The 26,902-nt window shown below is 65.3% G+C and overlaps 1 protein-coding gene across 1 annotated transcript in view; it reads left to right on the top strand.

Moving 5' to 3' along the window:
- The first annotated feature begins 1,070 nt into the window (after nt 1–1,070).
- The window catches only part of KIF26A (kinesin family member 26A), a 38,464-nt gene continuing 12,632 nt past the window's right edge, over nt 1,071–26,902 (top strand). The window contains exons 1-4 of the mRNA XM_007455587.1: nt 1,071–1,116; nt 1,474–1,712; nt 14,043–14,477; nt 21,068–21,231. Of these exons, the coding sequence (XP_007455649.1) occupies nt 1,071–1,116; nt 1,474–1,712; nt 14,043–14,477; nt 21,068–21,231 (884 nt within the window). The remainder of the gene's footprint in view (nt 1,117–1,473; nt 1,713–14,042; nt 14,478–21,067; nt 21,232–26,902) is intronic.

The raw sequence follows: 26,902 nt of genomic DNA, 5'->3' as shown, positions 1-26,902 counted from the left end.
GCCTCGCGGCGGCGGGTGCGTGGCGGCCAGCAGGGGGCGCTCGCGTCGCGAGAAACCGTGTGGCCGCGCCCGCGGAGCCCGACCCTGGATTTCTGGCTGACCCAGAGCCGGACCCGGATCCGCCTGCCGCCTCGGATAGCGAAGACACTCAGAGCTGAGCTGGAGCGGGAGCAACTGGTCGCCGGAGAAGGGGGGCGACCTCCCAGCCGGAGACTAACAGGCAATTAATTCCGGAGCTAAGTTCCCATCTGCCCGGCCGGCTGACAACAGGTCCCGCGCACACCCCCAGGGCCACCTCCTCCCTCTTCCCGGGCGCACGGCGCGCACACCGGTCTTCTTGCACACGCGCGGCTGCAAAGACTCGCGTGCCGTTTGCAGACACGCCTAGGCACAGATACACTGGCATGGGCGCTGCACGTTCCGAGACGCAGAGCTCGGCGATACTCACCCATGCGTGACAGTTAGACCCAAAGTGTGGCCACCGACACGCGGAGTGCGCTGGATTTTCAGGGAAAAGCGATCGGGAGCCTGGGGGCCGGGGTTCCCCTCCACTTTGTTGTGTGACCTTGGGCAAGACCTTCCTCTCCGCGGCCTCAGTTTTCTCGCCTGTAAAGTGACGAGTGGGTTGGGACCTCCCAGGAGACCCCAGTGTCCCAGGAGGAGCAGGAAGGCGCATACGCGCGCGTGTACGGGGTATCTCACCGCGGCCCCCAGCGCCCCTCCCTCCGGCTGGGACTCGCCTAACAGGTTGGGGGCCTCGGAGTGGGCGCGGCCGCGCGGCGCTGCGGGACCCCTTCCCCCACACACTGCAGAGCGAGGGCTTGGGCGGGGCGGGACAGCTCTCCCGGAGCCCCGCCCCTCCCCGCCCCCGGAGTCCCCGGCCCCGCCCTCGTTTCCGAGCGCGCTCGCCGCCGCAGCCACCGCGCTCTCCGCCACTTGCCTGCTCCGCGAACTTCGGAGCGGCCGGCCGGGCCATGGGGGCGTCCCCAGGCCGGATCACGTAGCCGCGGCGACCCCGGAGAGCCCTCGTGGCCCCGAAGCGACGGCCCAGCCCTTCCTGCGTCCCGGCCATGGGCAGCCGCGGCGCCCCCCTGTGTGCGGCGCAACCCGCGGTACGCGCAGCGGGGCACGAGAGGGAGGCGGGCGACGGGGAGCCGGCGGACGGCCCGGGACCGAGCCCGGGACGCAGAGGACACTGGCAGGGTGCGCGGCGCCCCCTGGGGGCCGGGCCTGGAGCGGAGCGCGGGTGGCGACGGGCCTCCTGCTGGGGGGGAGGCGGGCAATGAAGACCTCCCGGGATGGAAGAACACGGTGCGCTGCTGGTTCGCGCCCAGCGCTCGTAACTTTGTCGAGTGAGTCACTCAGCCTGGGTCGCTCTGAGGTCTGGAGTCTCCGGTGCTGGGTACCGGGGTGGCGCCGCCCAGCGGCCCAAGCTCACTGTCCCCTTCTGCCCCCCCCCCCCCCGGTTGGCAGGGGGCGGCCCGGCCCGAGAGCCGCTGCAGCTGCTGGAGGTGCCCCCCCGCAAGAGGCTGACAGCCGGGCCTGAGCAGGATCCATGCGGCAGCCGCCCTGCTCCCGAGGGCGCCGGGGCGGGCGCGGAGCAGGGCCACTCGGCCGGTGGAGGCGGCTGGTGCCGCCACTGCCACACGAAGCTCGCCGAGCTCAAGCGACAGGCGTGGAAGCTGGTCGGCGGGCCCGGGACACCCCTCCGGGTAAGTGACCCTTCCTCAGGCCGGCCCCTGGGACGGGTTCCATGCTGGAACTTGGGAGTCTTCGGGGCCCGGAGGGAGGCGAGGTTCCACCGTGGATTTTGGGCCAGTCCCTTCCCTTCTCTGGGCCTCGGTTTCCCGTCTGTTAACACCTTGTGTGTGAGTTGGGGCATTTCATCCTAAGAGGGTCCCACTGTCTAATGTGAGGGGCTGGGCGGGCGTTTCTGCTGCAGATGTCCCACAGCTGGAAGCCTAGTGTGTGTTTGGGAGAGAGAGAAGAGGGGGAGATGGCGGGGCCTCCACCCCGGGCGGGACAGCTCCTGCCTTGCCAGCGGCAAGAGGTTATTTGGTGCGTTGTCGCCCTTGGGGCACCTGGGCCCCCAGCCAAGTGTCTGGAAACTGCACACCTGGGGCAGGAGGGCTTGGAGGGCCAGAGGGTGGGCCAGCTGCTGTGAGGGGGGGGCCCCCCTCCCTGTCCTCTCCCAGGGCCATGGATAAGAGTTGCATATGGCCCACAGCCTGGGGCTCTGCCACTTTAGGCAGTGGCCACCCATCTGATTCCCCAGGCTCCAGACCCAGCTACCAAGGTGTTGGCCAGGGGAGGGCGCTCTGCCGAATTCTGCAGCCAATGGGCTTGCCTTGGTCTTGGAAGGAGCGGGGACCATTGTTCCAGGAACAATGCGCTCTGGAAGTTTGCACAGCCTGGGAAGCTGGGGGCTGGAGGGGGGGTCTCCAGAGGAAGCCCTTCCCGCCTGACCTGCAGCCTTTCTGAAAGCTGTCCTGGGAAGTAAGCCTGCATAATCCCCATTGAATCTAAATATAGTTCTCCGAGGAGGCCCTGTGGTCTGGGCGAGACCCTGGCCTCCTGGGGTCCAGCGGTGTTCCCTGTGGCATTGGGAGTGGGGATGTGAGTCTGGTTTGTGTCCTGGGCACCCTCGCTCTGCGGTCAGGGGAGGGGACGTGTGGCCCGTCCTGGGGTGGGGCTGCACGCTCCCACATCTGCTGTCCTGAGCAGGGTGCAGCCTTGCCACTCTCTGTGCCCCAGATGGCCTGAATCTGGTTGAAAAGACATGAGAAGACCTTCACGGCCCCAGGAGAGGGTGTTCTGGGCTAGACTCCTGGGGGCCTGACAGGGCCACAGGGCCATCTTACTACCCTGTTAGGGGAAATTGAGTCCAGAGAGAGGAGAGGCTTTAGTGACTGAGCTGGGCTTTGCCTGGTGGTGCTGGACATGTGGCCGGTGGGTCGCAGGTGGGCAGGGGATCCTGGTGGAGAGAGCTGCAGGTCACACCAGTCGCGGGTGGATTCGGGGTCCCTCATCTGGGAGGTCTCAGTGGTCATTTCCTGCAGACAGCTCATCAGGGAAGGCCCTGGACCACCCACAGTGCTCACCTCCCCCCTCCCCTGGCCTCCCCGAGTTTGGCGTTTGACACTGGGTACCCCTCAGTGCCAGGTGAGGGCTCACCCCCTTCCCCAGCTGTCCCTGGCACCCAGCGGCCTATTCACACCAGGGTCTCTGGCTTTGTTGATCTCTTTGGCCCCTTCCTCCGCTGTGTTTCCTCCTTTGTCAGATGGGGGTAGCCTCCAGGGGCCCCTCTGGGGTGCTGTCCAACCTGTAGGGTGCTGTGCCTGAGGAAGGGAGGGCCCCGTCATCCACTGTTTCTCCAGAGAGGGTGGGAATGGGCCCAAGGGGGCTTCAGGCCCTTGGGCTGAGCCACCCGGGCCGTAGGACATGGGACACGGTGGCTGGGGCCTTGGCGGGTGTCATTGTCCTGTATGACCCAGGCTGATTCGCGCACAGCCTGCAGCTTCACCCGGCCTGCCCCAGAGCTTCCTGCAGGGCGGGCTGGGGAGATGGTGCCCGGGATGGGCTTGTGCAGCTGCTGCTGCTTTTAGTTTGGGAAGGAGGCTGGGGCAGCCGGGGGGACCCGTGTGTGCCCGGCTCCGGGTGAGCCCCAGGGGGTCCTCCCAGGAGTCTGGCCCGATGGTCCAGGGGCACGGGGCTCTGCTCTGAGGCTGACAAGGCACTGGAATGTAGAGTTTGTGGTCTAGAATTTTCCCTAGGGGGCCCTTTCTTGTTTCTCATCGTGAGGAGATGAGCTTTGTGAGAACGGCACTTCCCAGCTTACAGAGAACTTTGCTGGCTGTCATCTCACTTAGTCCCATGCTTGGGGCATCTGGTGAGGCCCCGGACCGGAGGTGGCTTGCTGGGCTCCCATGACCTGGGATGAGGGTGGAGCTGGGACCCCAGCCTGGCTGAGAGGCCCTTGCCCCTGGGGTCCCTGCCTGGTCTTAGGTGGGAGGGAGCCTTGCAAGGGTCGAGGGACGTGGTCTTTCACGGCCACCCCATCCTCTGCCTGAGGCATCCCTGCCAGGGCTTGACTCACCGCTGGCTTCTTGCCCACCCTTCTGCCAGCTGACAGCTCCAGGCTGTGGGGCCTTGGGCAGGTTCGCTGAGAGCTCGTGGCCTCGGTTTCCCTCTCTGTACCTGGGACCACCTTCGCACCCCTTTCACAGGTGTGTTGGGCCATGTCTGGCACAGGCTGGCCCGTATGCCTCAGCCCTTGTTGCTTTTGCTGGGATGTAGGCTCGGGGGTCATGCTGTGCCCAGGTCTTTGGTGCCCATGGGAGGTGGGCGGGCGGCCTGGGTGGAGGGCCTGCCTCCCCCTTGCTGCCGCTGCTCCCTTCTCCCTGCGCCTGCCTCAGTTTCCCCACCTGGGCAGTGAGGATGACCGTGGTTCCCGCCCAGGGACCTCATCCATGCGGAGCAGATAGGACTGTGCCCCCTGCTTTTGAGCCCCAATGTCCCCGGGGGCCGTGGGGGAGGGAACATGCTCTGCCTGCCCAGCTTGGAGCCCAGAGACCGTCCTGCCTGAACTGAGAGGGGCGGTGGGCCTGGTTGTGGAGGGGATGCCAGGCTGGGGCCTCTGGGCCTCCACAGAGCCGCCTCTGCTCTCACCAGGGTCCAGGGCCTTGTCTCTGAGTGACCCCTTCGGACCCCTGCGTGGCCTGGAGCACGCCCTTCGGACTGTCCTGTGGCCTCCATGGGCCACTCCTCCCGTGGGCCCCGCTGCAGATGCCCTGCTTCTCCCAGACCCCCTCCCCCTGCCCCAGCCTCCCCAGGTGGTCCTGCCAGTTCCCTGCTCTGCTCCCCCTGCCCCTGCCTCTGAGAGGCCTCTGCTGGGAGCTCCCAGCACCCCCCACCCAGGGACCGAAGCTGGGCCTTGCTCTCCAACGCGGCTGAGCGCCCTCCAGCTTAGCACTGGCCACTCTATCCCCCGAGGCAGAACCTGAGGCCCCAGCCTTCCCTGGCAGACTGGTCACCAAGTTCCTGCAGGCCCCTGTCATTGTCCCCTGGCCCAGCCCACCCACAGCTGCCCACCCTAGGGCAGCCAGAGGGGACTCTCTGAACCGTGGAGCCCTCAGGAGGGTCCCTGGCCAGTCCTGGGTCCTGCTGTCCAGCTGGGCCCTGCCAGACTGAGGCCAGACCGAGGCCCCCCGAAAGGCACAGCCCCTGGGCATGGGGTCCCTTCTTCATTGCGTGGTGGTCTGCCACAGTGCCCCTTTGGCAGACTCCCCCCCACCGTGCCCCTTTGGCAGACTCCCCCCCCCCGCCCCTGCCCCTTACTCATTTGGTGGAACCGTACAGCCTGAGTTGCCCTGAGCCCTGCTTGGGCAGCTGATGGTGGTGGGGGACTCGGACCTCACTGAGTGGCCTCACTTTGAGCTCCTGGCACAGAGCCTGGCGGCCCTCCACGCGCAGTGAACCTCCCCTCCCCTCCCCCGAGCTTTCCCTCCTCCACATCTCCACCGTCCTCCCAGAGGCTACCCCTGCTGCCACCTGGCCCCGCCTTTTCTCAGCCCTTCCCACACTCCACGGCCACTGTGTGGTCTCTGTGGCCAGTGTGCTACCCCCAGGCCAAGAGCTCTGTCAGGGCAGGCATGGGGTCTGGGTCACCCAGAAACGTTTGCTGAACGACTGAGTGACCAGATCTTGCCTCCCACACCCTGTTGCGTTCACCCTGAGGGCTGCTGGACTGGATCTTGGCTCTCCCCCCCCGCCCCATATGAGGCCCTTGTGGAGGATGGCGGTCCCCAGCCCCTTGCAGCCGTGGGGGACAGGGATCCTGCTTGGGGATCTGCTCCAGCTGCCGCCCAGACGCATTGCGTGGAGTTGGTGACTCTTCTGGAGCTCGTGACTTCCACGTGTCAATACGGCACTGAATTGATTAGTGCTCAGATGGGGAAAGTGATCAGTTCTCCTTTCGATCTTGCGAATCTCTCGCTCACCCGGGCAGGGGGGGTCTCGTCCTCCCCCGCCCCGCGAATTCCAGAACCACTGCCCACCCATGCAGCCCCAGCACTGGTTCGTGTTTTTCGCCAAGCTGGAGAGCGAGTCTGAAGGCTGCCGGGAGGCCGTGGGCTCACCCCGGGCACAGCTCGGGGTGATGTGACCAGGCTCCTAAGGCTAGAGGCCTGGAGACCCTCCCATCTCTCTCTGGGGCCTGGCTCAGGAGTGGTGGGCCTCTGTCACCACCCCCAGAAAGCCTGCGTGGTCTGCCCCCACCGCCCCCAGCTCTGACCGCACTGGTATGCCATGGTGGGGTCCCGGGGGGACAGGGGCTTGGCCCAACTGGTGCTGGACATTTGCCACCTGGGGTCACAGTCCCTGGGCCCCTGTCCCCCATGCTGTTTGGAGCCTGGGCTGAGCTCCACCAGCTTCTGGGGGGGCTCCCTGGGGCGGGGCGCCTGGTGTCAGCAGCATTCTCCAGCTGAGCCAGGTGTTGGCAGGCTCCAGAGGCAGCTGGGAGGTGTGAGAGGGGCCGGTGCTCCCTGGGGCTGGCTGCTGGGCACTCTCCCAGCTGGTAGGGGACTGATGGCTCAGCCAGGGAGGGATCAGGCCGTGGGGACCAAGCCTGGGCAGGAGGAGGGAGGAGGCCGGTCAGGCCTGGCCTTGCCACCTGGCCTCTGCGAGACCTCAGCCGGCCCCTCCACACCCTGCCCTGGCCCCCTCCTCCCTAGGTGGGCGGTGGTCTAGCTGGTGTCCCCTGCTGTCCCTGAGAAATTCCTTTGGTCCCATCCGTGTGCCCGTCTTGGATCCTTGCTGGTCTGGGGTTTCGGGGAGTGAGGGTGGGCTGTGGGGGCGGGACTGAGCTTCGGGTCCTGAACACCTGTCCTCTGAACGTCAGCCAGAGGCGGAGATGGGGCTTTGGGGGCCGGCCGGGGTCTGGGGTGGGGAGCTCTGTGTCTCGCAGGAAGGAGCTTCTTGAGGGGAGTCCATTTGCAGTCAGCACTGGGGCTGAGCAGGGGAGTGAGTTGTGGTGACTTTCCTCACTGCCTCTCTGCTGAAAGTGGGAGGGTCAGGGTGTCACCCCTGTACCTCGGGCTGCTCAGTGCCTTGCCGGGGGCTTGTCTTGGTCTGGCATGGCTTAAGGGAGGGGGCCTGGGGCCTTCTCAAGGCTCCCTCGAGTGTCCTGAAGGGATCTTTTACTTGGCAGTTGGAAGAGCTTGTTGTTGTCTTGAATGGCAAGGAAAGTCTAGTTTCCTTTTTCCTATGCCTGCCAGGAAGCTCACAGCAAATGCAGTCTTCAGCTTCCGCCAACCGCATGGGCCCTTTCTCACACGTCTGTGGGAACTGATCGTTCCTAGCTGCTCTAACATGACTGTCTCTAGCCACGTGGTTTTACTTCCAGTTTATGCCAAATAGTTCCTGGAAGCCACTGCAGTTTTTGTGCAAGAAGGTGCGGGGTATGAGTAAATAAACAGAATGGAAGTGGATCGAGTGTCCCTCAGTGCGTCTGGCCTCCGTCCACTCGTCTGCTTCCTGGGGACGGGGAACCCGTGCGGTTGGGGGTGGCATTCAGGGCCAGGCTGTCCCCTGTCAGGTTTCTGGAAGCAGCCAGTCTGGGCTGGCTGGGACCCTCTGGGAGCCGCTCTCTGGTCATCCACCCCTGAGCCCTGACCTCTGAGCCCCATGATCTACCTTCCCGCTGGGTGGATGCGTGGCAGACAAGCCTCTCTCCCCAGCTCCTGTGGCCCCCAGTTCCTGTGGCCCTAGCTCCTGTGGCCCCAGCTCCTGTGGCCCCAGCTCCTGTGGTGTGGTCGCTTGGCAGGGCCTCAGCTGCCCTGTCTGGGAACAGCATCCTTGGGCTGAGTAGACACTCTGGCCCCCTCTAGGTGAAGGGGCGCTTTCGCTACTGGTGCTACGTTTTGTGGCCGAGGGCCAACGTGGACTGCAGGGCTCCTGGGAGGGATCCCCGGACTCATCTGGTCTGGTCCCTGCCCGCCCTGGGCAGCATCCCAGGCTTCGGCTGTGGGCGCTGGGCTGGGGCAGGGGTGGGTGGGCTCAGCTGGGCGCCTGGGGCTGGCGGATTTACGGTCCTACACGGCCCAGCGACAGGCTGCTGTGTCCACCTCGGGTGGATGTCCTTACACCGCCATGTGCGTTCACCTCTGATCCCGTGTGATGGATGCTGGCCTGCACAACTGCCTCCGTTTCCGGGTGGAGCATGCCGGGCGCTGGCCCTGCTCTGTGCCCTGCTCGGGGGTGTGGGCTGCAGAGTCGGCTCCTTCCGAATTGCCCCGTCCTAGGCTCCCCGTCACCATCCTCCCCCACACAGCCTTGGTACGAGGCCACAGCCCAGTTTTGCTTCCTGGAATCCCCGCCAGCCCCACATACTTGGCCTGTTCAAAACCCGTCACCAGTGAGCAGGCCTCTGGGAATTATGTGCTTAGCTCCACCACCCCACGCGCAGACACACGGGTGTGAGTGACTTGCCCGAGGCCACACACCCTGGCTTCTCCGCCTCTGAAGTCTGTGCTCTTAACCAAAGTGCCCTGGGAGGGAGGGCTCTGGAAAGGGGCACCCAGGAGGACCTCCTGGAGGAGGTGGTATTTGATCTGGGCTGGAATTAGCCCAGAGGTGGGGTGAGGGTCTCCAGGGGTGGAGCGTCAAGAGCTCGAGGATGGGGTTGCCCGGAGCACATGCGGAGACTGTGTCTTGGGTGCCCTGTAGGGTGACAAGGGGAAAGCAGGGTGAGGTTGAAGGTCGGGAGGTGGGGTGGAGTGCAGTTGCGCTCCAGCCCTGGAGTAGAAGTGGGGCCTGGGGGGTCCTGGGAAGCCCTCTGATAAAGAGCCGTAGTTCCGGGCTCTTCTGGCAGCCTTGTCGGAGGGGCTGGTGGGCAGGGGTGGCCCTGTGTGCAGGAGAACACGGTATCTGGGGCCACCTGGGGGCAGGGGCCCTATTCGGCTTCTGTACCTGCCCCTTTTGCTGGGACTCAGAGCCTCCCAAGTGGCATTGGGGGCCCTGGCTGTGGCTGGGCTTGCGGGGTGCGATCTGCCACGGCCTGTTGTCCAGATGAGGAAACTGAGGTCCACAGGCTGTGCTCGCATCCAGAGGTGGACAGTCAGACTGAAGGTCGTGTCTGGCTGGGCACCAGGCACCCCCTCCCACCCCGCGGCGGGTGTCCTGATGGAGCTGCATCTCCACCACCCTCACCCGCTGAGGCCGTCCTGCCTGTCTGGCCTTTAGCCCCCCGGGCCCCCGCCACCCTTGTGTGGCCTCGTGTGGAGGATAGAGAGGCCGTTGAGGGGAGGAGGTCTCAATGAGCTAGTGTGTGCCCCGAGCTGCCCAGCTGGCCGGTGCCTGGCACAGGGCCTTGGGGATGGGTGCTGGGCAGCGCTGGGTGGGCCAGGCTGCGGCCCCCCCTGCCCCTCCCCCCGTCAGCTTGGGGCCTCAGAACTGCAGGCCTGCAGGCCAGGGTGGTCTCTGGCGGCCTGGCTGGCAGAGGGAGGGTCGGGTTTGGGTCTCCAGGCATCCCACTGGACCCAGCAGGTGGTGGGGCCTGGGGCTGGGGGCCGGGCCCCTGGTGAGGCTCTGGCTGGGTGGGAGGGAGGGAGGGAGGGCCTGGGATGGCTGCGGTGTGGCTGGAAACCGAGCCCGCTGCACGCGACCTGGGAATGTCCTCGACAGCAGAGCCTGGGAGGGCAGCGCCCGGCCCGGCAGCCAGGGGTCCCTTCCTGGACCTGTTGTCAACTCCGGAAAAGGGGGCCGCGCGGGGTCACGGCCCAGCTGCTTTGTTTGTGGAGAGAAGGGAGGATGGGGCGGAGGGAGCTGTGGCTGGTGGGACCTTGCTCAGCGCCTGCTTGTTGAGCCTGACCGTGTGGCTGGCCTCTGGGCCCATGTGCTCTCCTAGGCACCCTGCCAGTGGGTGCCCGGGCCCCCTTTTAAAAGACGGGGTGATGGGGATTCAGAGAGGGTCGCCTCATAGCCCTGCGGCCTGGGGGCTTTTCTGAATTGGGGAATAGAGCCCCTTCCCACCCCCTCCCAGGGGAGCATCCGTGGCGGTGGGGTGGGGAGCTTCTGGTCAGCTCCCCTCCTGCCCTGCGGGGGAGCCTGACTGGCCGGGCTGGGGAACCCTCTCCTGGTGGTGATGGTGGGGCAGCGCGGCCCCCTCCAGGACTCCCTCACAGGAGCAGATGGAAGGATTACTTAAAGCAACTTGGAGACCCAGAAACAAAGCGAAGAAAGAGAAGTCATCATTTTTAAGTGCGGGGAGGCTCCCTGAAAGCCAGGCAGCATGCAGGGTAGGTGGTACGCAATGCTAAATTGAATCAAATTAAGAAAAACATTTTCCAAATGCAAGTAAAATATCTGTTTGATTAGACCACAAAGAGGAAACTAAAAGTAATATTTTGCAGCAGGAAAACTACTGTCTTTCTGAAGGTGCTGGGCTCTGGAGGGGAGGGGGGTGGTGCCAGGCTGCACGGTGGCAGGGGCTTTCAGGGGTTAAAATTCTGGAAGTTGGGCCTGTGGACCCTGGAGCTGCCAGGAGCTGCCCCAGGGCTGAGAGAGGAGACCAGGCCTGGGGGAGGGAGGGCTGCTCCTCCCAGGCGTCCCCCACCTCCCCTCCCTGTGCTGGGGTCTGAGGATTGTGGGCTGCGCTGGGGGGAAGGTGTGGCTGAGGAGTGGGGAGGGGCTTTGTCTCCCTGAGGGCTGCCCAGGGGTCGGCAGGTGGTGTGGAAGGTGCCGTCACCCCTCACCTTCTGGGGTCCAGGGTGCCCATCCTGGGAGTGGCCCGTGCCAGCTCCCAGGAGAAGCCTCCTCCCTGGAGCCCCGAGCGCTGGGCCAGGGTGCTGGGGGCGGGGATCCTGGCTCTAGGCCTGTCCTGCCCAAAGCTTGCGGTCCCCAGGTTGGTCCCTCCAGTGTGGGCTGTGGTTCTGAGTGACCAGTGTGCAGTGACTGTCCCAGGCTGCTCAGTGGCCCAGCCGCTGCTGCCTGGCCTGTCAGAGGGGCTCAGGGTCCACGGGGCTCTCCGTGCAGTCACCCCAGGCGGGTCCCTCCTCCTGTTGGCCTTTGCCATCTCACGTGTGTGACAGCAGACGGGTTGGAGAGACGGGCCTGCCCCATGCCGGGAGCCCCTCGAGGCCCGGGGGATCAGCCAGCCTTCGGCAGTGATGATGTGAGGGTCCCCCTAGGGGTGGGCTCGGCTGCCATTGCTGCAAGGGGGTACTTGGCCCCTCAAGGGGGCTTTGGCCATGGGGTGGGCCCGGGTGTGTTGGGCCTGGCCCTCCTGGGAACTTGTGAAGCAGGACTCGGGAGACCGTGGCCTGGGGGGGCCACGAGTGCGGAAACCCCCGCAGTTGGCTCACCGAGCAGGTGACCGGGCAGCCCTGGGCTTGTCTCCCCGTGCGGGGTGTGCTTGAGCTAGGGGGGCTCTCTCCCCCGAGAGCAGACCCCTGTGGTTCCCACATAGGGCTTTGATTCTCAGCCTGAGGCCTGGGGCCGCTGGGGCCTCCTTGGCGCCCCACCTGAATTCCTCAGGACCGGCTGGGGGCGTGGCTGCGCGTCGGGGTTCTGGTGCGGGCGTTAGCAGCGCGCCATTCCCTGCGCTTCCCACTTTCCTTCCGCCTTCTCCTGTGCAGGCCTTGGAGGGGATGCCTGGGCTCCCCGGAAGCAAAGGCCGTAGAACAATGGGCAGCTGGGCCTGGGCCGGGCGGGGTCTGGGCTGCCTTTCAAGTCGGTTAATGGCTCTAGCGGGCCGCCCTCCCTCGCCCTCTCACCAGCCCACCATTAGCTGCCTCCTGCTGAGTGGAAAAACCAGAGTCATCAGGGCCGGGCCTGGAAAACTGGCAGGGTTGGGGGTGGGGGATGGAGTGACAGCTGGCCCGTGTGAGCCAGGCGCGGCTGGGCCGCCGTCTGGATTCCATCTGTGGCCCACGGGCAACACGAGTGGGGTCCCCGCGGCATTTCCGGCCTCCCTGGGGCCCCACGGGGGAGCAGCAGGCGGGGGTGGTGTCGCTGATTGGGACCCGACATGCTGGGCGCTTCTGAGGCTCTGGGGCCCGCCAGCCCCTGCTGGAGAAAAGCCAGGCCTTCCGGAGCGGCCCGTAAATCAGGTAGCTGGCAAGGCCTGGCCTGGCTGGGGTCACGCTGTCATTCGACCAGGCCTGCCCGGGGGCACGTGAGGGGGCAGCTCTATGGCCGAGCCTGCCAGGAGCGTGGGGCGGCGCAGGCACACCTGGTTGGACGTGCTTTGCTTTGCTGCGCTTCACAGGTGCGGTGTTTTCTGCGAGCCGAGGCCTTGTGGCAGCCCTGTGTCCAGCGAGTCTGTCAGCACTGTTTTTCTGACAGCGTCGTTTTTTAATCCATGCTGTTTTTTAACATTAAATTGTTTTTTTTAGACACAATGCTATTGCACGCTGAACAGATTACAGTGTGGTGTAAACATAGCTCTTATAATTGGGAAACCAAAAAACTCATGTGACTCGCTTTATTTCAATACTCCCTTTATTGCGGTGATCTGGACCGAAACTGAAATATCTCCGAGGTCTGCCTGTCCTGGGGACACAGAAGCAGAGCGATGGCCTGCTGATGCTGGACCGGCAGAGCGTACTTTCATGGCAAGGCCACTCTGTCCCAGCTGTCACCCCCTGGAGCCCTCCCAGGCATCTGTGGACACTGGTCAGGCTTGGGGAACCCTGCTGGGATGAATGAGGCACCACTTCTGCACGGTGCTTATGGCTTCTGCATCTGAGGGTTTGGGTAGGTCGTAGTCCTTTTTTGGCCAAGGGGGCCGCTGGACTGGAGCCAGGCCTTGCCTAGAACCTTTTGGGAGAGGTGTGGCCAGGGAGGGGGGAAGGCCCTGGCTCTGCAGATTTGCAGCGGGTCCAGGCTGTGGTGACGGGGAGGGATGGGACCGGCCGAGTCCAGCAGCTGGCCGAATTGGAGACCCAGGCCCGCATTGGGGGTTTGCTCTGTCAGGTGGCACTGGGAAAGTCCTGGGTGGTCACAGCCACAGCCAGGCTGGGCTCATGCTCTGCTGAGGGGATGTCCCAGCCAGGCACCTGTGGTTGGGGCTTGCCCCTCGGGGAAGGGGCAAGGATGCTGAGGGGCTGGTCCCAGCACAGACCCGGAGCCCTGCGGGGCTGCCCCAGGGAAGGGCTGAGGCAGAGCCTGGTGGGGGGGGTCAAGGTGCAGGGACTGGGCCCCGGGAATGGGACTCTTAAAAGCTTCCCTCCAGTGAGTTTCCTTCTGAGGATTGGTTCCCTCCTCCTCTTCTTTCTTCCAGAGATGTCACCTCCTCCAGGAAGCCCTCCCTGACCTCCACGCTAGGCGAGGACCTCCTCTGGGCTCCCCTGGCTCCTGTTCTTAGCCCTCTCTGGTTACCAGGCTTGCAGTTAGACCCGTATGTCCCCCTCAGTGCAGGGCAGGGGGTGGGCTGCAGGGACCAAGTCCATGCCTGGGATGGAGCGTGGAGGCCATCGAGCCTTGCCTCCTGTCTCTGCTGGCCGCGCTCGGCCTCTGTCTTCCCGTGGACTTGGAATCGCCAGCTCGGCCCTGTGGAGCAGGGCCGGAGATGCTGCAAAGGCAGGGGGAGGGTCTCCAGCCCCTCAGCCCCACCTCCACTGGCTCTGGAATAGACGTTGCTTCTAGCCGGGGCCCTGGTGCTGGCTGCCCCCAGCCTGCCATGGATGCCTTGTTCTGCCGGCCCCCTGGCTGCTCCTCGGCCGGGCGGCCTTGGCCTTGGCTGCTGGCTGCACGTCGGGGAGCATGCGAATGCCTCCTTAAACATGAGCGAGCGTGGTGATAACGGCAGGAGGAGCTGGGCAGTTGTCAAGGGCACCGCGAGCCTCACTCTCAAGCCCCGATGATTATTTCCTGCTGGGTGTGTGCCGATGACACCGTTTGGGGCTTATTAGTCACCTATGGATGGTGCAGCGGCCGCCACGCACGCTGGCCTGGTGCCGTGGACGTGAGGACCAGGTGGTGAGTCCTGGCACCCAGGCACTGATCCCTTTGTCCCTTTGTCCCTTTGTCCCCTGTTCCCCCAGGACCCGTGCCTCTCCGCTCTGCTTCTTGACGAGCTGCCTGCGTGTCGCCCAGAGGCTGAGCGCCGCTGTGACGTCTGTACCACGCACCTGACCCAGCTCACACGGGAGGCTCTGCGGCTGCTGCAGGCGCCTGCCAGCCGCGAGGACCCTGACGCCCCCCATGGAGGCCCCGGACTCAGGCCCCCCAGCCCTGGTGCCGCCACCAGCCCGAGGGATGGACCGGTGCCGGTGGGCCTGGTGGGGCGGCAGCTGGGCCGAGTGGGGCCAGACAGGAGGAAGGGGCTGGGCTGGCCATCCGGGCCCAGCGTCCAGGTGTCGGTGGCACCCGCTGGCCTGGGCGGGGCACTGAGCACGGTCACCATCCAGGCCCAGCAGTGCCTAGAGGGCATGTGGAGCGTCTCGAGGGTCAACAGCTTCCTGCCACCGACGTGCCTGGTGAGTGCCCGGGGCGCAGTGGGCTGTGGGCCCCCTGGGACACCAGGCAGGACGCTTACAGGCGGTCAGGGCTGGGCGTTCTCAGGCGCTGAGTGCCCAGCTCAGTGGGTGCCCTGCAGCACGGCTCCTCCTAGAGCAGGGGGGCTCTGCCTTTTGGAGGAGGCCCCAGACATTTCCAAGGCCCTCGTCAAGTCAGCCTATGAGGTCACTGGGGGGCAGGGTCCTCTTGTGTACCCTGGAGCATCGCTCCCACCTGGCACAGGCCTGTGGTTGGGGACGGTTTGGCCACTCTGAGAGCACGCGTGGCGCCGTGGGCTGACAGAAGGGCCCACCTGCTGGGACAAGGTCAGACCGTCATCCAACATCTGCTCCTGGTGACTCCCCATCCAGGCTCTCCTGCCTGGAGCGCAGCAGCCCTGGGTGACACAGCCTTGCCCCGTGGACAGGTGACAGAGCCTGGAGGGTAGCGGGGGGCCTGCAGGTGGTGGGGACCCCGTTCCCGCTTACTCGGGGCCTGGCCTCTCAGGAGCCACCTCTTTTTGGGTGACTGCGGGATACCCCCCTCCCCGCTCCGGGGCTCCCCTCCTCAGGCCCACCGGATTGTCACCCACAGCAGTGGCATAGCTTCCGTGGAACCAGCTCTGGGCACCAGGGGTGCCGGGGGTGCCCCGGACCTGGGCTGGGTGTGCTCAGGGAGGGCCCCGCGGCCTGAGATGACCGGAGCTGGGGGCCCGGCCCCGCCTTGGTCACAGGGCTTCTCTGGTGGGAGTTTCTCCCAAGTGTCCTCTGTGTCCCCCCAGTCTTCCTTCTAAGAGAAGGCGTACCAGGGTAGGTGGGTCGGGAGAGGGTGGGTTATTGGATCGGGGGTCTCCTGGGACGCTGGAGGGAGTTGCTTTGGGTTTGGTGGTACATGGGACTAGGTGTGCTGGGCGCCGGGAGGGCCTTTCCCCAGGAGGCCCAAGCCCTGCACGACATGGGGGGGTGGGGTGCCTTCTCCTGGGGGCCCAGCTGTGCCCGGAATAGGGGCTCACCAGGCGACAAAGTAGAAGGGACCCTGTAAGCAGAGGGACTGGTCTGTGTGCATGGAGGTGGGGAGGGCTTACTGGGAGACAGAACTGGGGGTGGGGTCGCGGCCTGGGGGGAGCAGGTGGCGGTGCGGCACAAGTGTTTGTGGCTGTATCGTCCACACCCCGTGGAGCCCCAGGGGCAGGGAGACGGGTACGTGGCTGTGAAAGCCTTAACAGTTGCCACAGTGCCAGCCGCACCAACTCGCCCAGCAAGTGTCTCTGAAATAGAGCATGAGGCAGACGTCTCCTGGGGTCTCCGTGCCCCGTGGGGCTGTGGGACATGGAGGCACGAGGAGGGCCCCCAGCTCTTGGGGCAAAGTCCGTACAGCCCCTGGGCGAGACTGACCCCCGCCCTGTCCCCGCCTCTGAGCTTGCTGGCCCCTCTGAAGGCACTGAGGTGTGCTGGCTGGACGTTGCTGCCTCCAGGGTGGCCCTTGGCGAGACCCTGCCTTTGCTGGGAGCTGGCCCCCTGTGACTTGCTGCTGGAGCTGGTCCGCCCGAGGCTGCCCCGTCCTTGGGGCCTCCCTGGCCCTCAGTAGCCTGGGGTGCACAGGGGGCTCCCAGGAAGAACTTCTGGGTCTGAACTAGCCTCCAGTTGGTGTGACAACGCACCTGGGTGTGGCCTCACTGCTTCCGACTCCTGCATTTGTTAAGTCCTGAGTGAGGTCAAGAAGAGGGAGGCCAGCCTCTGCCGTGCCAGTCCCATGGTGCCTTCTGGCCCGAGGGCTGGGCTGCCCGGGAGGAATGTGCCGAGGGGCTCGAGAGAGCCGGGCGGCTTCCTGGAGGAGGTGGCATTGAGCTGGGCCTGCAGGGAAGTGTCAGAGATGGTGGGCCCAGCGAGAAGTGTATGGGGGCAGAGGAGGCTGCTGGGAATAGCCAGGGGGCTCCTTACCTGGGAGGGAGCTGAGCGCAGTCTTGCAGGTGGACAGAGGGGTTGGCCGCGGCTCTGAGGGCTCCAGGAGGCGGAGGAGTGGGGTGAGCGGAGGAGGGAGAGGGCGGGATGGCGCAGCGCCTCGGTGCAGCCTCCCTGCGCTGTGGTGGGGTCACTGGCCTCTAGCTGGGCAGCCCCACCGGCGGCCTGCACACCGTAAAACGTGAGCATTTAAGGCTCCCTGTTGGTTTTATGTGTGCGTTGATTGCGTTCAGGGTGGGTGGGAGTGGATTTATAATTAGACAGCAGTCCTGGCGATCAATAGAGAGATTATTAGAACCATAAATAGAACTTTGGGACTCAGATGAGGTAATTTCCCCTGAACCAGGGCATTGATCATTAGAGGCGGCTGTGGAGTGTTAAAATACTGCATGTTAGGCTCTAGAATTAAATACTTCTGAAGAGATGTGCTGTGAATCTCCACCACAGCCCATCAGCGGCCCTGGGTGCCACGGTCTCTAGGCAGACTTGGATCTGGGTGGGTGAGGTGGGCAGAGAGGGCCTGGTATGTTCTAGGCGCTGGGGCTGGGAGCCTGCCCCATGGGCTGCTGCGGGTCAGTCTGTGCGCATGGCTATCTACTGTGTGGATGGAGCAGCCCTCAGCCAGCCACGCTGTTGTCGAGACTGCAGCCCACTTCCCCGTCCAGAGCACAGAGCTCGGCCCTTTCCGGGTCATTCACCTCCTGAGTGTCCAGTGATGATTCCCGGCAGTGGGAGCCGCCCAGCGGGACAGTCGGGCAGTTGCTTTCCAGACTGTGTCAGGCAGAGGCATTTCTGCCACCGTGGGGGATGGAGGTGCCCGTGGGCCACCCCAGGTGCTCTGCCCTGGCCTGCTCCACGGGGACACGGCTGTGAACCGTGATGTCTCCCCCGTGTTCGCAGGGCCCCGTCAGATGTTCACAGGACATCTGCACTCATTTTACAGCCAGATGCCAAGAGATTGAGGCTTTGGCCTCCTGACCCCACGGTAGGCTAAAGGTAGCACCGCCTGGGGCGGCTGAGGGCGGGACTGAGTAACTGGGTGAAGGGTGCAGCTACCTTGGGTCCAGGCTAGCAGAGCCTGTGCGAACCTTCCCTAGTCTTGTAGACACGGGCCGGGCCCTACCCAGGGCCCCACAGTTCGTGGAGGAGGACCTGGAGCAGAGGGTTCCCAGCCCGCCGCAGGGGCTGGGGCAGCGGAGGCTCGGCCTGGACAGGGAGGATGGAGGGCTTCCTGGAGGAGGTGCTGCACGCTGCTTTGAGTGGGAGGTGAGGTCATTTTTGGTGGAGCCAGGATTTCCCTCTGTCCATGGAGGCTGGGTGGCCCCGGCTTGGGGACCTGGCTCCTGCTGCCTGTGTGCCAGCCTGCTTGCCTCCCCCCACTTCCCGTGAACCCTGGCAGGGGTCCCTGGTGGGTGCTCACCTGTCCTCGGGGACAAGGCCGAAACGGCGTGGGATGGAGGGAGCTTTGTCTCTCTGACCTGGCTAACCCGTTGCTGGTACCCCCTCTGGGCCTCAGTTTACCCATCCGTGGAGTGGAAGTTGGACAGATGGGCCCCCACTTCCACGTGAGGTGCTTCTGTGACATGGGGGCGGGACAAGGCACCTGCAGAGTCTAGGACTGTCCCAGCCCGGGGCCCTCTGGGTGACCGGGCAGAGCTTTGAGGGGGCCCGGCACATGCCCAGTGGACGATGCCACCCGTGCCCCCTGCAGGGCAAGATTCAGCTCTGGCCTCCCCTTAGCCACCTCCACCTCTGCCTCCCCACCTTTCCTCTGGGCACAAAGTGGCCCCCGGAGAGGTATTTGTCCTGAGGAGCTGGGGAACGTCGTCCTTCATGGGCCACAATCTTGCAGATGTGGAATGCAGGCCCAGAGGGCTCCTAAGGAATGGGTTCGCTTGGTGTTTCCCAAACCGTGCTCCTTGGCACCCTGGCGCCCCATCGTGGGCACCCTGTAGAGAGGTCTGGAGCCTCCTGCAGGGGCCTCCCGGTCCGGTGGGCCCTCCTTACGCTCTTCTCTCTTCATGCTTTTCTTTCCTTGCTGCTGTGGCGCCTCCATCACGTTTTCTGTTTGGCCGCCCGCCCACCCCCGCCCTCGCCCCCCCGCCATCTGCTGTCCCCGTGTTGTGTCGTGTCGTGGTCTTCCCTCCCGCCGCCCTCCCCCGCCCCCTCGGCTTCTTTTGGCGCGTCTGGGCTCTGCTTCCGGCAGGAATCGGCAGCGGCCTCCTGGTGGCCGGAGCCGGGTCTCGGCAGCTCGTGGGCCGGCGGAGCCGAGGCGTGTGCGGGACCCCAGACAGGTCAGTGTGGGGCTCGGCCAGCCGTAGGCAGGCTGGGTGGCCTGCACCGTTGCTGGTGGGGCCGGACGTTCTGGCTGAAGGCAGAGATGCCGGCGTGGGAGGTGGGATGCTTGGGCCCCGCGGGAGTGGGTGGAGGGCCGTGTGGGGCCGTGACCTCACAGCCGTGTCCCCTGCCATCCAGGCGGCCTTGCTGGCCAGCGTAGATGGGCCAGCCTGGGCCGCTGGACGTGGGCCCTGCCTCGGGCCAGTTGGAGCAGTGGGTACTAGGGGCGTTGCGGGGGTGAGCCCTGCCCCGGCCCCTGGGAGCCCCCGGCCGTGCACTGCTCACAGTGGGGTGCTCAGCCAGACCCAGGCCAGGCCCTGTGGGTCACGCAGCTTTTAACATCAGTCCTGTCTTCCACCGCTCTGCTCGACAAAGGAGTTTAGTTCTCTCACAGGGAGCACGTATGTTAAGTGACAGAAAGGGGACTGACGTTTGAGGTGAGGGAGCATCGCACGTCACGTGCGTGTAAGGCCGCAGGGGAAGCGGGCAGCGTCCAGGCTGTCGGGGACCTTGGCTGCCCTGTGTCACTCACATTTGCCTTGAGCTCCACAGCTGCCTGGAGGAGAAATCCGGTTCCTTTCCTGTTACCCAGGTCCAGGCCTGGCTGACCCCCCCCCCCCCCCCCACCTTGTGGAATGTTTCCCGTGACCGGGTGCCCCTCTGCTCCTGCAGCGCCCCCTTGCCCTGGGGCGCAGGGCCCACCTCCTGGCCGTGAGCTCCGCGTGTCCCTGCCACGCCCTGTTCTCCTGGAGGACAGATTTATTGAACACCTACTATGTGCCAGGCAAGGTGCCATGGATGTGGAGGAGACCGGGCAGGTGTAGAGTCTCCCTCTGGGGCCTCCTGATTCCTGGCATGCACTAGGTGCTCATGCAAGCTTGGGGGATGGGAGAATATGGTGCTGGGTAGTTGAGCCTGGTGTTGTTTCTCTGTGAGTCGGCAGCACTACATAGACTGGGGGAAGCTGGGGGAGGTCTGAGGGCTGGGGGAGGCCAGGACAGGCACAAGGAGTGGCCTGGAGAAGGAGAGGGCTGGCTGGACTGGGTTCTGAGGGATGCATAGGAGTTCCTGCCCTATAGGCAGATGTGAGGCAGGTGGCAGGGTGTGGTGCGCTAGCACAGTGCCTGGCGAGGGCCTGGACTATTCCAGGTTGGCCCTTCTCTGCCACTGACCTGTGCTTGCAGCCTTGGGGGTGCTGCAGGGGGGGGCCAGGTAGGGGTGCCCGGCGTCCGTGCAGCTTAAGGTTTGGGGCTCCCTTTGAACTTCCTTTGCAGACATGTTTTTGCTGTGTCCCTAGGGGGGTTTTGGGAGCTGGTGCTGACCACGGGCTGGGTGGGGTGAGACCCTCTGCCATGGTGAGGAGGGATGCTGCTGTGAGGTGGCAGGACCTTCTGCCAGAACATTCCTCCTGGGGCCCATGATGGCTTATTCTGCTGAAGTGCCACCCTGGCTTGTGGCCGTGTCACTTGGGAGACCCTGAGGATGCTAGGCCCTCTAGAGTGTGGCTGCCCCCTGGGTTCCTCATAGGCAGGGTCACCAGACAGGCCCCTGTCCTTTCATCCAGGTACAGAGGACGCCCTGGACAGGGCTCAGGGCCAAGTGAAGCCAGAAGCCCCAGGGGCCAGGCTGTGGTGCCTGGGGAGCCTTGGAGGTTGGGGCCCTTGGGGAAGGGGATGGGGCTGGGGTGGCTGATGTCCATCCCCCTCCAGGACCAGGTCTGGCCTGGGGGTTCAGGGCCCGACATGTGCGCATAAATGTAATATACAGTGGCCAGATCTCAAGTTTGCCAGCGCCGTCCTGGGGCGCGTTTAATTACCTTTGTGCTTTGTTACGAGGCTGCCTCCCTTTCCGGGATTTATTTTCGCTAATTAGTTGGAAATGCCAAAGTAGTATCTCAGATGATGGGAAGACAGTGTATTATCATACACGGGGCGATTAGTGCTCGTGACAACTATTTACTGTGGTTGCTTCTCAATCATGCCTCTGGGTGCTCCCAGACAGACGGCCCAGGGGTGAGGGCGTGGTCCCTGTCCATCGGTCCTGACCACTGTGGTCACTGTGTTTCTGGAACTGGAAGGGGGAAGGGCTGGGAAGTCCAGTCCCTGGGCCGGCGTCTGGGCCCACCTCTGCCCCGGCCATTCCCCGAGCCGGCTGGTCCTGTGCGTGCAGGGCCCAGGGAGCTTGCTGGGCTTGGGGTGCACGGGCCTGCTTCCCCGGCTCCCTGGTGAGGGACGCGTGCCTGTCCCTCACGCGGGCTCCCTGCTTCCCTCCAGGCTGGAGCAGCGGTGGCCGCGGTGGCGGTGGCAGACACGGCCCGGGGCGGCCCACCGTCCGTGGGCCCTGATGGCGCATCGAAGACGTGCAGCCGCGGCGCGGCCCCGGGCATCCCAGCGGTGGCCCCCGCGAGCCCGTCAGCCGCAGCCTCCTTCTTCCTCAGGTGCGTCCTCCTGGGGCGGGGCCGGGGCCTGGCTTGGGGCAGCTCGGCCGTGGACAGTGTGCGGGCGCCCGGGGACCGCAGCCCCTGGCCCGGCGGCCGGCGGGCCTTCCCAGGGAGCTCTGCGGCCTCGCGCTGCCGGCAGTCGAGCAGAAGGGGAGCTCGCAGCTGTCCTTCCGTCTGTCCGGCCTCTCAGGGTGCCGCATAGACGGCAGTGTGAGTGGAGGCCTCTCGCCCTGGGGGTGGGGTACGGCCAAGGACAGGGTTCGAACTCTGTCCCTCCGAGCTGTGCAACACTGGGCAAGTCACGTAACCTCTCTGTGCCTCAGTTTCCTCAGAGGTGCAGCGAGCTGATGTCCGTGAGGCCCTGAGAGGATGCTGGCCCAGCGGGAGGACGCTCAGCTGTGGGTGGTGGATGTCCTCGGGCGGCCCTGAGCCAGGGCCGGCGGGACGGGGAGGGTGGCCTTGGATGGGAGGCAGATGAGGGCAGCTGTCCCTGCAGTTGGGGAGCACAGGGGTGGAATGGGCCCGGGGGAGCGTCCCTGGGCGACCAAGGAGGTTGGGGTGAGCTGGGAGGCTGTCCTGGAGACCAGCCGTACCCACACCTCACCTGCCGGGCCCCCCCTTCTGGGGGCCTGCCGGCACATCCCCTCACGGCTCTGCTGTTGGATCCGGCTCCAGCGTCAGCAGGAGCGAAGTGGGTCCCCGTCTCAGGCCCGGGCTCCAGTGCGTGGGGCCGACCGGGGCCCGGCGTTTGCTCCGTCCGCATCCCCGGGATGCCTTGCGTGGCCCCGCGGACACCAGGTCCTGGGCCGTCGGCTGGTGTGGATGAGGCCTGGCAGGCCAGGGTGCTGCGTGAGCAAGGTGCTGGGTGCGGGGGAGTGGCGCGTGGGAGCATGGGGTCCCTTCTCCCAACTGCGCGCCCCCTGGCGATGCCCTTGGGTTCTGAGCTTCCCCCTGCGGTGTGGGGAATGCAGGATGTGATGGTGGTAATGAGCGGTGATGGCTGGCCCAGCACGGGTCACTGTCCCGTTAGCAGCCCCTGCGGGCGGATCCCAGGAGCCTGCGCCGCGTCAGCTTGGCCCAGTGACGGGCACACTGTAGGGCGCTGGGGGGCGCCGGGCTGGTGAGCACAGCATCGTGACCCTGTGCGGGCTCACTGCCCCAGTTGGGTGCAGAGAGCCCGGCTGGGACTCTGGCTACGGGGCAGGTGGGGCCTGCCTGGAGGGCCCAGGAGCCCTGTGGAGGGGACGAGAGGGGCAAAGCGGGCCTCGGGAGGTGTCCTGGCCCCGGTAGTCTCTGCCCCTGGGCTTTGGGCAGCGGCTGCGCTCCATCAGGCCGTGCTTGCTGGGGGATTTCAAGCCTGAGACCCTCTGAGGACGAAGACCGGCTCCGGGGGTCTGGGGGCCACACTGGCTCATTAGCAGCCCAGGGCCCGCAGGAGGGGTGCGTCTTTTGTTTCCAGCCGAGCTAGGCTGCCTACACTGACCTTGGGAAGTTACCATAGAAACAAGCGCTCAGGCTGGGGCCTGGGGGCTGGTTTACAAGGCATGGGGCGGGGGGGTGGGGGGACACTGCCGGCTGCCATTACTTCCAGCCTGTTGGATCCCCCCAGTCACAGCGGCTTCCGGAGTGTCATGGGCCACGTTGTGGGGTGTGTTCCTGATGGGAACACCGTCTCCAGCTCGTGCCTGATTTGGGCCCGAGACCCTCTGCTCTTTGGGGCTGTGGCACCCTTCACTGTTGGGGTGAGGTGGGGTGCTCTCAGCTGTATGTGCCCTTCTTTGCTTTGTGGGGCTGTGGCTCAGAGGGGAAAGGGGCTTGTCCAGAGTCCCCAAAGACCAGGAGTTGCTGGACCCCGGGGGGCCTCGGGCACGAGCTGAGCGCATGTTCCGTGCTTCCACCTGCATCCCTCACTGGGCATCTGGGGGGCAAAGCTGACACCCAGCCCATGCCCTGCCCCTCGGAAGTTTCTGGTAGTCGGGGGCCGGGGTGGGGTCTGTCAGCCTTTGACAGCAGCATGGAGCCTTTGAAGGAGCCGAGCAGTGTCGCAGGACACAGGCTTTGAGGGTTGAGTAGGAGTCCGGTGTTTGCCAAGTGGGGGGGGGATAGGGTGGGGTCAGGATCTGGGTTCTCCACTGGCCCTGAGCACTCCCTGCGGGCAAGCCGCGGGCCTTCCCGACCACCTCCGGGCCCCTCACCCTGCTGTGGGCAAGCCAAGGTGGGGGTGATTCTGTGGGTGGCTTGGTGCCCAGGGTCTTGTTACAGGGCGTAGGGCACAGGGGTGAGGCCTGGCACCCTGCATGCCTCTGCTGGGCTGGGTGGGTCGCTCGGGCATTGCAGCCACAGCTGTGACCGAGAGCTCAGCGTGCCAGCCCCCACCAGAGTCCTGAAAAGGCCGGGCCGCCAGTAATTGCATTTTCTCCGGAGGCTCTGGCGACCTTGACTCCCCCTTCCCGAGTCCTCGGGGCGCTGTGTGGTGGCCCCATCCTCCCTGTCTCTGCGGCCTCTCCTTCCCCGAGATGCGTCCATTAGCGCTCTCTCCTACCTGCGCTTCCGGGCCTTTCTGGGGCTCACCTCCTGGACCCCTGAATCTAGATGGTGTGGGAAGAACTGCTGGGGGTCTTCTGGGCAGGTGCAGGGCAGGGGAAATGGTGGGTTCCTTCGGCGACAGGAGCCCCCTGCACTCGTAGGCACCCCCGCCACCCCATTGCAGCCTCAGCGGAGCCCCCTTCCCCACGTCAGCCCGGGTGCCCGGGCCACGAAATGTCAGCCCGGGTGCCCAGGCCACGGAACGTCAGGTGTGGCACCTGGCAGAGGCCCAGAGCCAGAGCGGGTGCTGCCCAGAGGCTCACGGGCAGGAGAGCCCTGCGGAGAGGTGTCCCTCACCGGCAGGGTGCGTGAGGCAGCTTCGTAGCCTCAGCGTGAAGTTCCCAGGTGACGTGGAAAATGCAGGCAGGCCGTGGCAGGGAGCAGCGGTCCAGGTCAGGGCTGCTAGGACCTTGGGCCTCGGCCTTGGAGGCGTAGGCCCCCTTAGCAGGCAGCTCCGAGGGCGAGATGCAGGCGTGGGGCGCGGCATGTGGCATGTGGCCTGGTCCGCTGGCCTCCAGGCGGCCCAGGCAGGAAGCCCTGGGTTGGCCGTAACTGACCCCCACACACATCCAAACAGGCCCGTGTGTCTCCTCAGGGTGATTAAGGACCTCACCATCACGGCCAGCTGCCTGTGAAATTACCTTCTTGTCTGAAAGAGGCAATTTTTCTTTGTAAAAAGGCAAATATTTTCCTTTCTTGTTTATGTGAATTAATGACCCGGGCCAGTGAGCCTGGGGAAAGGCCTCTGGGATTAGGTGAGAGGGCTGGGGGCTCAGAGGGAGGTTGGAGGAGCTCGGTCCCTCCCTCACTCATTAGTTCACTCCCTCCCTCCTTCCCTCCCTCAGGGCCCCATCCTGAGCTTCCCTGTGTTCTAGGCCTGGGCTTGGCAAACCCCTGCCCTCCAGAGCCCCCACCTGATGGGACACAGCCGTGTGAACTTGTGGCTCAGGGCGTGGAATGGTTCCCGTGGTAGCAGCAGGCACAGGGTTTGGGGAAGCTCAGTGTGGGGGCATCAGGACAGGCTTCCCGGGGGAGGTGTCCTCTGAGGACGAGGAGAGCTGCGCGTGCAGGTGAAGTTCTTGCTTTTCCAAGTCTCCTCTCTAGAGCCAGACCACTCAGACGTGCCCACACGCCCCCTGCGGGTCCTGCCTTGAGCACCCCGCACCCCAGCCCTGCTCCCCAGCAATGCAGTGGGTGTTCGGGGTCCTGAGTGTGGTGCCTGTGTGTTCTCTTAGCCTCTGTGAAGCCTGGCATCACTTCCTCCCCCACCCTCACTGCCTGGAAACCAGGTCTGTGCACCCAGAAGGCCGGGACCCTCCCGAGGCCACCCCCAGACCGTGTGAGCTGAGGTGCGGTTGCTCAGTGGCTGACGGGCTTGTCCCGGCTTTGAAGGGAGCTGGATTTCATCACAGGAGACAGTGCTGTCCCGAGGCCTCTGAGTCATGCCCGGTGAGGCAAGCCTGTAAGAACAGAGACCTGGAGGGCTGGGCAGGCTGGGCGCAACTTCTCAGCTCCCAGCCCCGCGGGGGCTGACCCAGGGCCAGGGAGGGAGGAGGGGGTGCCCAGAGTTAGGTCAGACCACGGGGCAGAGACGCCCAGCCAGTACCATTCCAGCCTCGTGGGGCTGGCGGGACTTCAGACGGCTCCGGGCCCAGCCTCTGTCCAGGCGAGACCTGGGCGTGTCCAGCGGGGAAGGACACCTCCCTGTGCTCTGCTGCTGGGACCTGAGAGTGACGGAGGGGGCTGAGGCCTGTGCCGGACACCCTGGCTCCTGAGAGGGTCACAGAGGGTGCAGAGCCGTCTGTGGCCTTGAGCAGCAGGCAAAGCACTGCCTTCTGGTGTGGCCTCCGCAGCCCGTTGTTGTCCTGTCTCCCCCAGCGCCTTACCCGTCCTCCTGGCCTTCACGTCCCCTTGAGCCTTGGGGGGTTCAGGGTGGCCCCACCCCAGCCTCGGGGACCCTGGGTGGCCCTGCCCGACCTAGGGAGGAGCAGGGAGCCAGCTGTGACGGGAGCGGGGGACACACCTCGGCCGTGGTGGTCTGCTGACCTATGCAGTCTCCCTGAGGGCCCAGCCGGTGCCTCCCAGGACAGGCTGGTGCCGGGCAGTCCGTGTGCTGCCCTTCCCCCACGTCCTGGGGACTTCTGTTCAGGCAGTTTTGGGTTTAGGGCACATGGGCTCAGGCAGGAATTGGGGCCGCGTCTCTGGCTGAGGGCCCCAGCCCGAGCTGTCCAGGCAGCTCGTGGGTTCCGCTCACAGGCCCCCGCCCCCGCCAGGCGTGCACCAGCCACCCCACTGAGTTAGGAAGGGTCCTCCCGCACCGTAGATTACTTTTATTTTCCTTGATGACACCTCGCTAGGAGGAAAGCCGTCCCTGGGGTCTCTTAAAAGACAGCTCCTGTGAAAGATGAGAGGAGTTAAGCAAAACGCCGGTAGCTGCTCTGAGTGGGAGGCGGGCCGGGGGCCGTGTGCCCGGAGGGAGCAGGCCCTCCTGTCGGGCCCCTTTGAGGGGCACAGGTGAGACTCAGGGGCCTGGGGGCTTTGGGAGAAGGAGGGCGGGCGCAGCAGGACCGGGAGGGGGCAGCTGGGCGGGGCGGTGGGGGGCTGCCTGCAGGCCTGGCGGGCAGCTTCTTTCAGCCCCGAGTTGGCCCTACCCTGGCCTCCAGCCCCTTTCGCCGGGAAGGCGGGCGGGGTGGGGGGGCTGACGGAGGCCTGGGCCATCTGGAACCAGGGCCACCTGGACCCAGACCCGTCTGTGTCACCTGTGCTGGGTGCCTTGAATGCATTCGCTCCTCAGGGCTATACACGAGGGCCTCGGGTGGTCATGGCATCCCATGTTAGAGATGGGGAAATCGAGGCACAGAGGGGCTAAGTCACCACGTGTGGGTCATACAGCCTGTGAGTGGCTGACCCCAGCATGTACCGTCCCGCCCCAGCTGCTGAGTTGGGGACTTGGGGCGGCAGGGGCTGGGGGGAAGGGGATGCCCTCAGTGCGGGGTGTGGAGAGGGGCTGGGGTCCCGTGTCTGCCTGGGGCCTCTGTTGCCTGGCTTGTACTGGCAGAGCTGCCAGGGGCTGGACATGGCG

This window comes from Lipotes vexillifer, unplaced genomic scaffold (genome assembly GCF_000442215.2).
Source record: "Lipotes vexillifer unplaced genomic scaffold, Lipotes_vexillifer_v1.1 scaffold584, whole genome shotgun sequence".
In the NCBI taxonomy this organism is placed as follows: domain Eukaryota; kingdom Metazoa; phylum Chordata; class Mammalia; order Artiodactyla; family Lipotidae; genus Lipotes; species Lipotes vexillifer.
Note: the sequence above shows the minus strand (reverse complement) of the source record. Positions and strands in the feature narration are given on the sequence as shown.